This window comes from Parasteatoda tepidariorum, chromosome 12, assembly GCF_982258835.1.
Source record: "Parasteatoda tepidariorum strain Cologne lab strain chromosome 12, Ptep-v5.0, whole genome shotgun sequence".
NCBI classification, from domain to species: domain Eukaryota; kingdom Metazoa; phylum Arthropoda; class Arachnida; order Araneae; family Theridiidae; genus Parasteatoda; species Parasteatoda tepidariorum.
The window spans coordinates 41942864-41957669 of record NC_141766.1 but is presented as its reverse complement, the minus strand read 5'-3'; the positions used below and the strand labels follow the sequence as shown (position 1 = coordinate 41957669).

Sequence of the window (14806 nt, the reverse complement as noted above, 5' to 3'; positions counted from 1 at the left end):
CAAAATTATATTGAGATTAATGTGTTGCATGAATATAAAGCATTGTATGTTATAATAAATTGTATTGAAAATAATAAGGTACAAAGGCCGTTATTCAACAGAAATGATCGATTTTCCTTTCAAATATTTAATCCTTAGTGGTTACAAGGTCTTGTATTGAAAGGAAACTCTTGGTTGAGAGCAGATATAATTAGATTGAGCATACAAAGCGTGTGTGGGCAACGCCTCCTATAACTGAAAGCCTCCACACGGTTTTTTATAGGTAGTCCGATCAGACCACTGTGAAGGATATCCACTTACCGAACGAGTCATTTAATACAGAATATAGTTGAAAAAAGAAAGTGGTAGCAAATATATGACTAAAAATTTATTTTATTTATGAATATTATTGGCTTGCCTTATTCACTTGTCAACCACTACAGATTTAATTCTCAAATATATAAGATAAATTTCTCTCAATTACTTTCATAAAAGGTTTTGGGTACATGCGCACAACTGGTTCGCTTTTTAAGCAGTCTGCGCGGACTACTTATGAAAGATCGTGTGGAGGCTTCTTGATGTAGGAGGTGATGGTGTGGCAATGTGTCTTAGTACTAAAATCACATTTAAGGTTAATCTGAGGAAACCTATTTGTTTAACCTATTTCCATTAAAGGTTGTGAAAATACAAAATTTTTTAGTGGAGTGAAAATATGTTATAGAAAAAAGAGCGGGGCATTTTTTAATCAGAGAAAATAATATAAATCATACCAGCCAGCTTTTAATCACTCCGAGGAGGATTTTCCTAGTGGTAGTAATGTGTCAATCAAATCACAATTATAAACATAAATATTTTTAACTTTAATCTTGAGCGTAAAAGCAGACACACCGACGTGGAGTATAAGTTAAAATGTCTTAAAATTCGATGCACTAATCTAACAGTTAATAAAAATTAGTTAAGAAGAATAAGGAAGAAAACAGAGCTTATAGCATAAATCGTATAAAATAGTTTTTAAAAATATATTTGGTCGAAAAAATATGAAGCAAATTACATCTTAAAAATTACATCTATCAAAAAAACTTTTCTATTAAAATATTTGGAAAATTTAAGTAGCGGCACCCTTAATATGATGAAAAATTTATGATAAATAATACCTGAAGTCAACTTAAAAAATAAAATGAAATCGCAAAAAAACAACTTTTAAATAGGTAATTGCTGTAGAGTTTAAATCACAGACGTAAATTAAGAATAAACCATTTTATTGGCATTCCTTCTCTCATAGGGTGACTGTTTATAAATCAGACCGTGCATACAACGATAGAAAGCCGTTTATAAATTTTATCATGTATATAAATATATATATATATATATATATATATATATATATATATATATATATATATATATATATATATATATATATATATATATATATATATATATATATATATATATATATATATATATATATATATATATATATATATATATATATATATATATATATATATATATATATATATATATATATATATATATATATATATATATATATATATATATATATATATATATATATATGTAACATAAAAAGCTTCTATTAATCTTTTTATGTTATCCTAATTAATTATTCAAATCGAAATACTTTCTCACACTCTTAAAAGCCACATCCTGTTCTTAAATCTATTTTTGGCTCAAGTATGCATTTAATTTAAAGCAGGACATTTTTCCCTTTGCTCTGTGTGGGAAACGTTCGATCTATTTCATAAACCAATAACAACTACTAAGATTTCCCTCTTAACCCTAAATTAAGACTTTTTACTGATTTTATTTTGCAAGATTTTCCCTAACATATAACCAAGGAGCACAACTTTTCGTGTTCACTTTTTAACACACTCTCATGACTGCTCTGTCTAATAAATAATAAATAAATTTTGTACCCTCCTTCAGGGGTGAAAGCGAGACGGAAAAGAGGAAAGGCTGGTAGTAAAACCATTTCAGTTATAGCTAGTTTTGGGGAGGAGCTTACTTATTTTTTTTAAAAATTTTTCAACAATATCTACTTTATCTTGGAAAAGAAGCAGTTTTATATATATGCCAGAATTATAAAAGAAATCTTGATAGTTACAGATATTTTATTTTTTTCGAAAAAAATGCTGGAATGAAATGTTTTACGTACCAGGTTTTTCTCTTTTCCGTCTTGCTATATAAGGGCTTTCACCCATGCCCTCCTTCCCGACCTAAGACCTGTTTTAAATCCTTCCACTCGGCAACGATGCTATAAGTCGACAGGATGTAGCTATTAAAAGTGTGAGAAAACAATTCGATTTGAATAATTAATTAGTAATAAAAGTATGAGTTGTTTTATAGCAAAGAAACTAACATTAAACATAACATATAACTAACATAAAACATAACATGAAACTAACATATAACTAACATACTCAGTTATTTATTTTTACGAAGTTGCGGTCAAAATTATTTTATATTTAATTTATAAGACCAATAATAATGAAATTAAGTGACACAAGTTTTTTTACCACTTTAAGTAAAAAAAAAGTTTCTCGAAAAGTTAGGAAGAGCTAGCAACTATGAAAAAGTGGTCGTATCAAATTCGGTATGTTTAATAAAGCACATTCGTACTTGCTTTTCCTTAATTTTAAAGGAAAAAATCTACTAGTTTTGAGCGGGCTTGCGTGGTTTTTAATTCTTATTGGATACTGATCGCATTATTATTTTTCTTATTATTATTAGGTAATCTTATTAGGAAAATAATTATTTGTCCTACTTTCTAATAAATCGATAAAGAAGGAACTCGGATGCCACTTTTTGTTTTCTTACCCTGATTATAGCCATTCTGAAAATGTCACATTTAACTGGTTCTTACTCTAAACTGTTTATTTGTGATTTGGCGATATTATACATTCTATTTATCCAATGAAAAATTAAGTTACATATTTAGCAATTCTTAACAACTTCAATGTTGTATTGTTTTTTTCATAAAAATATCATAAATTGAAGCTGTTTATTTAACATTTAAGTAAAATACTTTAAAAGGAAATGCAAATATCCTGAATTGTGATATTCTGAACATTATTTAATTCGAACAAATAGACGTTAATTAAACAACATTAATAGATGAATAATATGTACTTTTAATGTACAAAAGTTTTGGAGCTATACGAAATGCACATATGTAATTTAGTGACGTATGTTTAGGTATAATTTATAAAGGAAATAATAAAGGGGAAGTTTAGGAAATTGTTTTCCTGTTCTTCATACTTTAAGTATTATGCTCAAATATATATATATATATATATATATATATATATATATATATATATATATATATATATATATATATATATATATATATATATATATATATATATATATATATATATATATATATATATATATATATATATATATATATATATATATATATATATATATATATATATATATATATATATATATATATATGGGTTATTCTCACGAAAACTGTCATTTTTCAGTTCATGAAATCCCGAAAAAGTAAAGTGAATAAAAAGCTCTGAGACTTTTTATATTAATAGAAATATGTAATGGCATTATAAAGAAAGTATATATCCTATAAAATATACTTAATATTTAAATTAATTAATTTTTTAAGTAATTAATTTATAATTAATTAATTTATATTGATTAATAATTAATTAATTAATTTAATAAATAAATTAATTAATTTAATAAATAAATTAATTAATTTAATAAATTAATTTATTAATTTATTTTTACAATTAATTAATAAGTAAATTTTATTATTTTCACTATTTAAAAAGTGAGGGAATGACGCTAATAGTGAGGGAATGATATTTTATTTTAATACATGTTTTTATCTAAGTTACATCTACCTAAAGTTTGAAAATGATAACATACTAAGTATATCTAATATTTATTATAATTTACTCTTATATATTTAATATTTTTTACAGGTTTGGAAAATAATAATGGCTGGCACGATTGAACAAAAAAAAAATTAATAATATACTCATCTTGAATCATTCCCTCACTTTATACACTAGTGAGGGAATGACGAATTCAATAAAATTTAAAAATAACAGTTAGGCCTAATTAATTTCTGAAGTCAATCACATACAATTATATTCATACAAGAAAGCAACATATAATTATCCACTTTCTCGATGAAGTTGTATTTTATTTTACTCTAAAAAATGACATGAGGGAATGACAAATGTAAAAAATTTTACCTGGTTTGATTCATTCAAATTTATTCCACAGCAAGGCTTCTTTAAGTTGAAGATGGAAACATACTGCAATTTTGTTCTATGATGCCAGTTGTTAACTTCTGAAGTTTTTATTAAAGTATTTTGATTCTAAGAAGATTGCAAGTGATAAGAACATTGTTGTGAGGGAATGACGCGAAACATTGGGGACAAAGTTTAAAATAGTGCTGTGTTAATATTTTTATCAGAAATTAAATTTAAAATTGATTTTCTGAATTCTATATTTTAGTATTCTGAAATAAAAAACACGAATTTGTAAAAAAAAAAATAAATTTATTTCAGTAACAATTTTTTTCTTTTTTTAAATCAGCAGTGGGGACAAGTGAGGGAATGACATATTGGTATATTTTAATTACCTAAAATAAATAAAAAATAAAAATTGATAATTTTATTTTTATTCTTTTGTTAGCTTGCATTCTGAAGGACACTTTCCCTGAATTTTTTTTTTCGTAAGCTGTAAAACAAACATAAAATATACTGGGGACATGAAAATGACTGTTTTTGTGAGAATGACCCATATATATATATATATATATATATATATATATTTATTTTCAAATTTTCTCGGAGTAGATATTAGAACAAATTGAATCTGATTTTTTTTTAAAATCAAATGTTAACCTAACTAAAAAAAAGATTTAACTTTTCCGAAAGCTTTTAAAAAAGACACACAAAATTGTTTTATGTACTAAAAAAAATAGTATTTCAAATTATGTCTTTTGAAATAATTTCGAATAATGAAATAATCATAGTTGACGATCTTAAATGAATAAGCTGGCAACTGAAATTTTCAGGGATATTTGCTCATCAAGGAACAATAACATAATATAAGTAATATAATTAATTATAATATAATATAATTAATATACTTAATTATAATATAATATAATTAATACAATTAATTATAATATAATATAATTAATATAAATAACTATAATATAATTAATATAAATAACTATAATATATTTAATATAATTAATGCGTGTTCGTTTTGACTATGCTTGCATGATTTTTGTTTCAAATTAGGTAGTGGTAAATCTAATACATCATAGAATTATAAGCCTGCCTTTTACTAAATCTATAATAAAATAATTTGAAATCACTTTTTTTTTCTTATTTTGATTATAGCCACTCTGAAAATGCTCCTCTATGCTCTTTGATAGTATTTGACATTATTCGTGAAATGATAACAAATGATGTCATAATGAGTTACAAATGATGTACAAATGATTTCATAGTTAGTTATGATGTCATAAAATAAATTTATTAATATTTCATAAAAGTTTAAATTTTTTTAGTTGAAGTTTTGGCTTAAAAAGTATTTTGTTGCATAGTTCAGATAGAAAAAGTTAAGAAACATTTATAATCAACAAATGATCATGTATATTTTTTGCTACGTAGACTAAAGCATAAAACAATACGAATAAAACACAAATGAAAGATCATATCGCAAGATCATATCGTCATCATATCGCGATATACCAAGTTTCTTGGTATCTATTAATATACTTTCATTTCTGCTTTATACACGTTGTTTTTTTGCTTTAATAAACATTTATTGGTTTTGAATTATTAGATGTAATATAATATTATAAATAAAGGATAGTCTATTGTTCACTTAAAAAAATGAACAAATGCAAACTAGACGAAATGCATTAATATTAATCCACTTTCTGCCAAATACTTATAATTAAATATCTTGATAATAGAAAATAAACAGCTAAGCAGAAAGATAAAAGTATGGGTATTTTGAAATATCTGGTATAAAATATTACCCTCTTGTTTCTTTTTCTTTTCGTTTTTTTTGTGGTTTTTGTTTTCCTGTTGAGTTACGTATCTAATAAATGAGACACTATCTTACCGTTGACCACAAAACAAACTTTTTTCCTTTATAGGACATGGGGGATGTCACAAATTGGGACACGTGGACTTTTTTCCAAACGACCAAACCTTTGCTGTCCAACCCCATTATAAAGGTAAGCCAAACAATTTGTTTTTTCCTCCCCTCCCTTTTATTACTACCAGTGTTAGGATAAAAAGAATTGCTCAGGGTATTGTCCCCATTGTTCCTCCCATTATTGTCAAGCTAAATGAAAATTTGGAAGATGCGAAGAGAATTATAACACTTCTGGGAAAGATTGAGAGCATAAGCAAATTGGCATACATCAAGTTTTTCTTTTATGGGGATAATATTTCTTTCACGTAGAAAGTGTGACAATTTTTTAAATCTTTTATTCCTAAGTTTAGCTTTGTTTATAATCCCGTTGTAAATTAATATAGAAGAAAAGTACCTTAAGAAGAAAAAAAATATATTTTTAACAAAACTTTCTATTTTATGTCTCGTTTACAAGGCATTTAAAATGATACTTTTTAACTGCATAATTTTAAGTTCTTGCATATTATTTACAAAACACTTTTGAATTCCTTTATGAGTCCTGATTTAACGAGATACCAATATTAACAAGAGAGTTTTTTAATAGTTGTTTAGTTTAATGTTGAGATTCCATGGTAAATTCCAGTTAGTACGGCATAAAAGAGATTTAACGAGAAATTTCGCCTTCCGGAAAATTAATTATGAAGGCTGTCTGATAAAAGATAATTTAAGGTTCATGTAAATTTTCTTTCCTTCGAAAGAATTTCAAGGCACACTTTAATTCAAAAAGTACATATTGATTTTAAAAAAAACGGAAAGCAATAATACTTTTCTTACATGCCTTAGTGAAATCCGCTTGCCGTCAATCTAACTGTGGGACATCCGTGGTTTTCCTCTCTAAGCTAAACTCAGTTGCACGACAGCCCATAGAGGGCCAGGGCCTACTGTGCCTATCTCAGTTTTCTTAACCTTGAGCTCTGGGGTGCAGGAGCAGATGTTCCGGTCAGCCGAACGCGGAACCCCCAGTGCTTAGTTCCCAAGCATGCTTGGTACTCATTTATCGACCCATGAAAGGCTGAGTCAACCTTGCCCGGCCTAAGAATCGGACCCAGTAACTGTGGCACGGGAGCGCGAAGCGCTAACACTCAGCCACCGGGAGTCCGGATTTCCTCTCTATGAACAGCAAATTCGGGTTAGTTCCATTAAAAAGTCCTATGAAGGCAAATTTATATCAATATTTGATCCAGGAGTTCTCTGGTCTTCTGGATTGAATGCAAAAATGCAAAGCTTCCAAGTTCAACATAGCCGCAAACCCAAAATATTGGATTGGTTGTTCAACGACAGTTATTAAATAGAATTAAAGTGTAGTAATAGAATGGCTGTTATGCAATATCTTATTATCAGGGTTTATTACATAGTGTCTTACTTGACATTTAAGATAATACTTCTTTATCAGTAAATTTATGTTCGTATATATTATTTGCAAAATACATTTGAACTCCTTAATGACGAGTCCTGATTAAACGAGATACTAAGTTTAACAAGATGGATTTCAGTTATTACGGCATAGCTGAGATTTAACGAGCAATTTCTCTTTCCAGAAGGCTATTTTATTGATGCTGTCAGAAAAATAAAATAATGTTCAATGTTCGTGAAAATTTTATTTCCTTCGAATGATTCTAAGTTCACCCTTTAATTCAAAATTTCATATTGATAAACAAGAACGATAAACAACAATACTTTGTTCATATATCTTACCCTGCGCCTCACAATCGTAATAAAAGAAGGGTTATTATGCTAATAGATTCCATACCTACGACTGCTCATGTATCTGCTTGCTTGTTGTTGTCCAAATATTTCTAATTTAATCTAAATGGAAACAAACAAAAATCTCGATCAATAAACGTGCATGGAAACACGAAGTCAAATGAGAATTTGAATTCTTTTCTTGAATCAACTAGATTTAGTTGCATTTTATTTCATGTCATGTATTTGAAATAATGTCCTTGGTTTATTCATAAAGTAACCTTATCTTTAATCAGCTTAAAAAATCAAAATAAGTATTTTTTAAACATTTTTCAGTCTCTTTTCATATATTGATGTTAAGATTTACAAGAAAATTCTGCCCGCAAAAGAGGAAACTTGCCATTATTTCGACTCAAAATTGTTCTGGTTACTCTAACCAGCCCTGATTGGCTCTCACTGATTTATCGGCGCTGATATGACTCATAAAATTTTTTGCTCACAAATATAAAAGTCATTATTAAATATTTATTATTTTTTATTATTATATTAATTAATAGTAGAAACATTTTTAAATTTTACAATTTAAAAATTTATTCTTTTATACAATTGTATACAATGGTATAAAAGTTTTATACCATTTTAAAGTATGCAAGTTTGCATAGAAAATGTAAAATTTGGGCGAAATCGGTAATATTGTTCCTGAGAAGTTGAATTTTAAGGAAGTCGAAATTTTAAATTCGAGTTTTTGAGAATTATTAAGCCGATATCTCTCAAAATTTATAATTTGCCACGCAAAATTACATATTTTACAATGAAGTAAAGAATTGTATACCTCACAATTTTTTCGCACAAGATTTTTTCGATTATTATAAATAAAATTATAAAATAAAATAATAAATAATGAAATAAAATAATAAGCAATAAAATAATAATGAAATAAAATAATAAATAATAAAATAATAATGAAATAAAATAATAAGTAATAAAATAATAATGAAATAAAATAATAAATAATAAAATAATTTTTGAGAATTATTATTTTATTTTATAATTCATTCAGAATAATGAAATAAAATAATAAGTAATAAAATAATGAAATAAAATAATAAATAATGAAATAATAATGAAATAAAATAATAAATAATAAAATAATAATGAAATAAAATAATAAGTAATAAAATAATAATGAAATAAAATAATAAATAATTAAATAATAAAATACAATAATATAATAATAGATATTTACTAAAATGAATTTTTTGCATGGAGTTATCTTTGGAAAAACAAATTTCATAATTGTGTACAAAAATTTTTCAATTCGCTTAAAAAAATCTCCAGCAATGGCGAAATACACAAAAAGTAAAATAAACATTAAGGGGCGCAAACTTTGGATTGCTCTCCAATCCAAATTAAGGGGAGAATATTTTCCAGATTGCAGCAATATGTTAGGGGCCAAAAATCAGAATCCGTCGAAAGAAAGGTATGTTTGTTCAGAGAAAGTACGCTTTTGAGTCTGATTTCTTAACTTAAAATATCGTCTGCACTAATAAATTAACATATTTGAGGTCAGCCTCTCGAACCATTAAGATTGAGTCCCAAAATGTGAAGATCTGATCATTAGGATAAGTTATTTAGGGTGGTCAGTTTTTTGGAACACTGTACCCGCTCTTTTGTGCTATATATGCCGTGCTTCTTTAAGCTAGAGCATTACCATTAAGTTAAAAAAGTAAATACTCTACCACTTTTTTTAATAAAAGAACCTAATGCCTAATAAACCTTGTAAGAGGAAGCGTCTACTTCCACCACATAGACCGTTAGCCATAAAGATTTACTACAAATATAAAAGAGAATCATAATGGATGAGATAGGGGCCACTGAGCGGCCCAGGTGCTCAGTTCAGACAAGACAAGATTTAAAACTCTTATGCAGATTTCTTTGGCCTGGCCCAAAAATACAATACAGTGAACTTCAACCAGATATTCAACTTTGAAAACTACAAAAAATATATATATACAAAATTCAGACCAATAGCTGCTCACTTTACCTCCGATGCCTCATATCACAATCATCAAAATAAATAAAAATCTCCATAAATTAATCACAGATCCACTCATAGCATCAGATTCAACTACAACAATATTGACAACTCGATCAAGCCTTTCCCCACATTGACCATCAATCTACATTTAAAGTCACACACGGTTTAAAGCAAGCTGTTGCTGCTTCGTTTAATTTTCATTTATTCAAGCAAGGTGCTTGAATCCTATTAACAGCTACCACATAGACCACTGACCACAAAGGACCTATTCAAAATAGAAAATACATGATAGAGGGGATAGCCTGGTTGGTAAGGCACTAGACTTACGTTTGTGAGAAGAGGAGTTCGAATTCAGCCTCCTGAAGACTCCCAGTGTAGTAAATAGTGACTGGTGCAAGTTAAATACATCGGGTCACAAAGTCCTCCATGTTCCCATAATAAATCAATACTTCTGGGGGTACTGAATTGGAGATTGATCTTTCTCTGGTTCAGGTCAAAATTACGATCAGTGGATGAATAAATGAATGGATGTATGAATGGGTCCGAACTACAAACGGGTGTGACGTATTAGTGTAGTATGGGCCGTCCCATTCCCGTAAATGGAGCCACTGGATAACAAGAAAAATCGTACCTCTTCTGCCTTAATGGCAAACTACAACAACAACAAATACTGTTGAGTAAATGGCAAGTAAATGCATAGCCGCCTGAAATCTCTGAAAAACTTCCAAGCAAAATCATAAAATCATCAATATGAATAATTAGTACAAAGTATTCGAATGTAGTAAATAATTTGTGACAGAGTGATTAATAAAACATTTAAAATTATTAAAGCATGAATAATACATTGTACATTTAAAAAATAATAATATAGAGTTTGAGCAAGCCCTATTTTTATCAGTGATATTCTAGAAACCTTAGATCATATACGTAAAAATTTTTATCAACTTCGACAATGAAAATACTTTTCGACCTTTATGAAGAGTAACTTCTTTTATTTACACTCTAAATGAAATAGATTTGATGTTTTTCTTAATGTTGTTACTCAAAGATTCAATTACTATCAAAATAGGAAGTTTCATTTTTCTTCTTTTCATTGAACAATGTTTTCTTTTGTGATCTTAAAACATTCATTCGGAAACTGACCAAGATAGGACCTTTGAAGGGCTACATTTATATGTTTTCTTTTGAATTAGTTTGATGGAAAAAGTTTTGCATTCAATTATTTTTTTTTTTTATTTTTTCTCATGATAATGTGTTATAAAAGATGAAAGAAACATTGAATGAATCTATAAGCACTTTTTGTAATTTCAGTTTCAGTAATTGAAATTTATAAAAATAATAAATCTAATACAAAAGTTTTCAATTTATTTTTATGTAATAAGTAAGATTGTTATTTCAAACCCTTAAGTATTACGTGTCTATCAGATTAAAAAATTATTATTAGAGGCCTTTGAGAGAATTATTTTCTTAATTATTAGAGCATTTCTCTATTAAATTTTGTAGGGTTCCTTATTTCAATTTATTAAGTTTTATATTTCTACCATTTTAAGAAGATTATTAATAGAGATTTTTGGAGAAATTTCTTCAAGAAATTGTCATTAGATGCTTTTGAGAAAATAATTTTCTTAATTATTAGAGGATTTCTCTTTTAAAATTAATTTATCAATATGATACATTTTTCACATGCAAAGGGGAGCAAGCAGTAATTTAGTTTATAAAAAATTTAACAAAGAAAAATATGAATATTTTTTATAATCTGTAATAAAATGAAGAGTTTGTCTGAGAGTGTGTCTCTTATAATTTCAAAACCATTTGCTCTACCTTCCTGAAATTTGGTTAGCGGCTGAAAGGAACAAATTTTGCCCCTGATCCAGTGTTATGAAAAAATTTATCTGAAAAGATAAATTTAGCCCTTGAATTTTCAATTAGTTTGTTCGGTAGAGCTGTATAAAATTTTTATACAGCTCAACCGATGGGTCTGTACAAAAATGGAATTTTTTCATTAGCCTAAAACTTATTGATTAAAATGAGACAGGAGGCGATTTTTTTTCTTTTAAATAATTAAGGAGTAGATTAGAAACATTTGCTAACTTATAGCTGTCATTAAAAAAAGGAGTTTTTTTTTCTAACGTTCTTCAGTATTAACCCCTTGGGGACGGATGATTCAGAAAAGCATTCATACAAAATCAGAATCAGGATGTAATTAAATAAAAAACGGTAACTTAAATGTAGTCGTTGCTAATTTGACAGACTTACTTTGCTTTTACTTTAATTACAATTAGTTTAATCATATATATAATCAATGTTAGTTCAAAGCATAACTAAATAGTTTTATTTTGAACAAAGTAATGGTGAATTAAATAAATCAAACAATTATAACTCCACCCACAAATAAATTGCTAAAGAATTACTTTGATTACCAGTTTTATCTTTTTACCGTGGTTGATACGACTTTATGCTGGCACGTATTTGTGACAGTCGGCGCGAAAGGGTTAATTAAATTATACATTTGTTATATCACATATTTTCTTCAATTTGCTATTGAGAGTGACTACAACAAATACCACATGGATTTAAGAATATAAAAAGTGGTGATTGATCAAAATCAAAAATCTATTAAAAAAGATTAAAATCAGCAACTCTTTCTAGTATTGTTATTTCAGTTTACTAATGAGGTGATTTCAAATAATTTCAGAACTGCCAACTTTATACGCTTTCTGTAAAAATTTATTCCAATGTCATCTAAGTTTGTGTTTTAATGCATTATTTTTTGTTCATTTGAGTTTATTTTCCACACCACTACATATAAATGATTTAAAAGTTCATATGCCACGTTACGTTACTCCTGCTCTTTCATGGTGAGGCGCTAAAAATGTTGGAAAAATTACCAAAAATTCTTAAAGCTTTGGTTTTTAAATATCTAACACCCTGTAAATTATTTTGAAAAGAACATAGTAATTTGCATGCCAGTAATATTTTTGCTTTACATGTAAGTAATGTACAACGTATGTTAATGATGTAATTTTGATTGCTGGAATGCCACAGGGGACTAAAACTTAAAAAAAGTAGTAGAAACTCAATAAAGTTTTATTTATTTATTATCTCCGCAATTAATCAATCGTAATTACCCCTAGATATTATATTTTAAATTGCTAATATTTAAAGAAAAAAATACATACCAGGAAAAAATTGAAAATTGGTAGTAGTATTGCTAATTTTTTTAATATTATTGCTTTTGTAGCTACGGAGTTTGAGCGAAATCGGTTGAATAGTTCCTGAGAAATCAAAATTTGAAAAAAGTCGTTTTTTTAAGTACAATTTCTCAGGAACAATTCTTTCATTTTTTTTTTGCAAGCTGTATACTTTTGAAATAGATAAATGATAGTTTCTCTAAAATTTCCCATTCTCTACTGAATTTAGAACATCAATCTCGTTACTCTTGATAGTTTTCGAATATCTATATGTATGTAATATTGTATTTTCTAAGTGTCTGAATACATATTTTCTTACTCTAATTATCTGCTCTCTGATTTGTAGGTGGCCATGAAGGGGCATCTGCCCTTTTTATATCTACTATTCGTAATCGTACTTGTAAAATGATCGGTTATTGGTGCAGAAATTATAAGGCTTTCCAGAGAGGGGAATGTGGCAATTGTGGCAACGATAGCACCAGATGCGCTCCATTGGGGTATAGAGCTGATCAATATCGACCTTACAAGGATTCTAATTTTTCTTCTATGTATTTAATTACTGGATCATATCCTAATTTCTGTAGTAAGTAAAACAGATAATTATTTCACTATACATATATTTCCCTTTATATACAAAGAAGAAAATAGTGCAAAGTTTGTTAACTTTATCCAGAAAAAATTATCAACAATAAGCTATATGTTAAGGAGTATAATCAGTATTAAAGTTTAAAATAAATGCCTCGCAAATAAGAACCCGGTATATATTGAACATTAGGTTGTAGTGAATTCATACACTATCGCGTTATATCATACTAATCTACCGTTATTTCATACACTTATAGTGAACAGCTAGAAAATTGTACAATTGCCACCATTTTTAGTGCTGAGAAAAACTAAATACATTTCTAAGCAAAGAACTGTAGTTATTGTGCAAAAAATTATATAAAATTATCAAAATAGCAATTATTTCAAAGAATTAATGTGAATATATTACTAAAAATGCTTTTGTTTTTTAAACGATTTTTTTTGTGATGAAACAACAGATACTTATACATATTAACACACTGTTGACTGGCAAATTTTCTGTGGAACGGACGTGGAAGTAAAACACTATAAATAAACTTTAAATTTTTTTTATTTATTATTCAACTCTTAATATTTCTTTTACGTATAATAAAAAGTATAACAATCACCTACGTGTAATGGTACACCACAACTTTTGCAAATATGTCAGGTTTCGTAAAGTTATAATAAATTAAACAGTAAAACTTGAAAAGTAAGGAAAATTACGTCCACTTTTTAAAATATTCCCCACGAGATCACTGCTAACATGAATGCTATGACTCGTGACCAGTCACCAACGCTTGGCCACGAAAACACGAGTTAACTCGTGACCGGTCAGCAATGTGTTAAAACATGTATTGTCACTAAATAAACAAACAAACAATTAGTAAAGTAAATTGCAGGTGTGACCTCTGGTCACCGATTATTTTTAAAATTAATGTTTTTACAAGCTGCCGACAGGTCTGTGTAGGGGCCAGGGAGCTGGCCTTGTTTCAGAAAGGTTCTGGGTTTGAATCCCGGCCAAGGTATGGATGTTCATTCCATTTTGATTCTATCTGTCTTTACTAAAGGAGCAATGTTGGCCTACCTAATTGGTGCTCCTGAAACAGTGGCCTACAAATCTGCC

The 14806-nt window shown here is 27.7% G+C and overlaps 1 protein-coding gene across 1 annotated transcript in view; it reads left to right on the top strand.

The window, feature by feature from the left end:
• Nucleotides 1-14806, top strand: part of LOC107440367 (pancreatic lipase-related protein 2-like) — a 141609-nt gene that overhangs the window by 51931 nt on the left and 74872 nt on the right. Inside the window, exons 6-7 of the mRNA XM_043048725.3 lie at nucleotides 6164-6244; nucleotides 13463-13699. Of these exons, the coding sequence (XP_042904659.1) occupies nucleotides 6164-6244; nucleotides 13463-13699 (318 nt within the window). The remainder of the gene's footprint in view (nucleotides 1-6163; nucleotides 6245-13462; nucleotides 13700-14806) is intronic.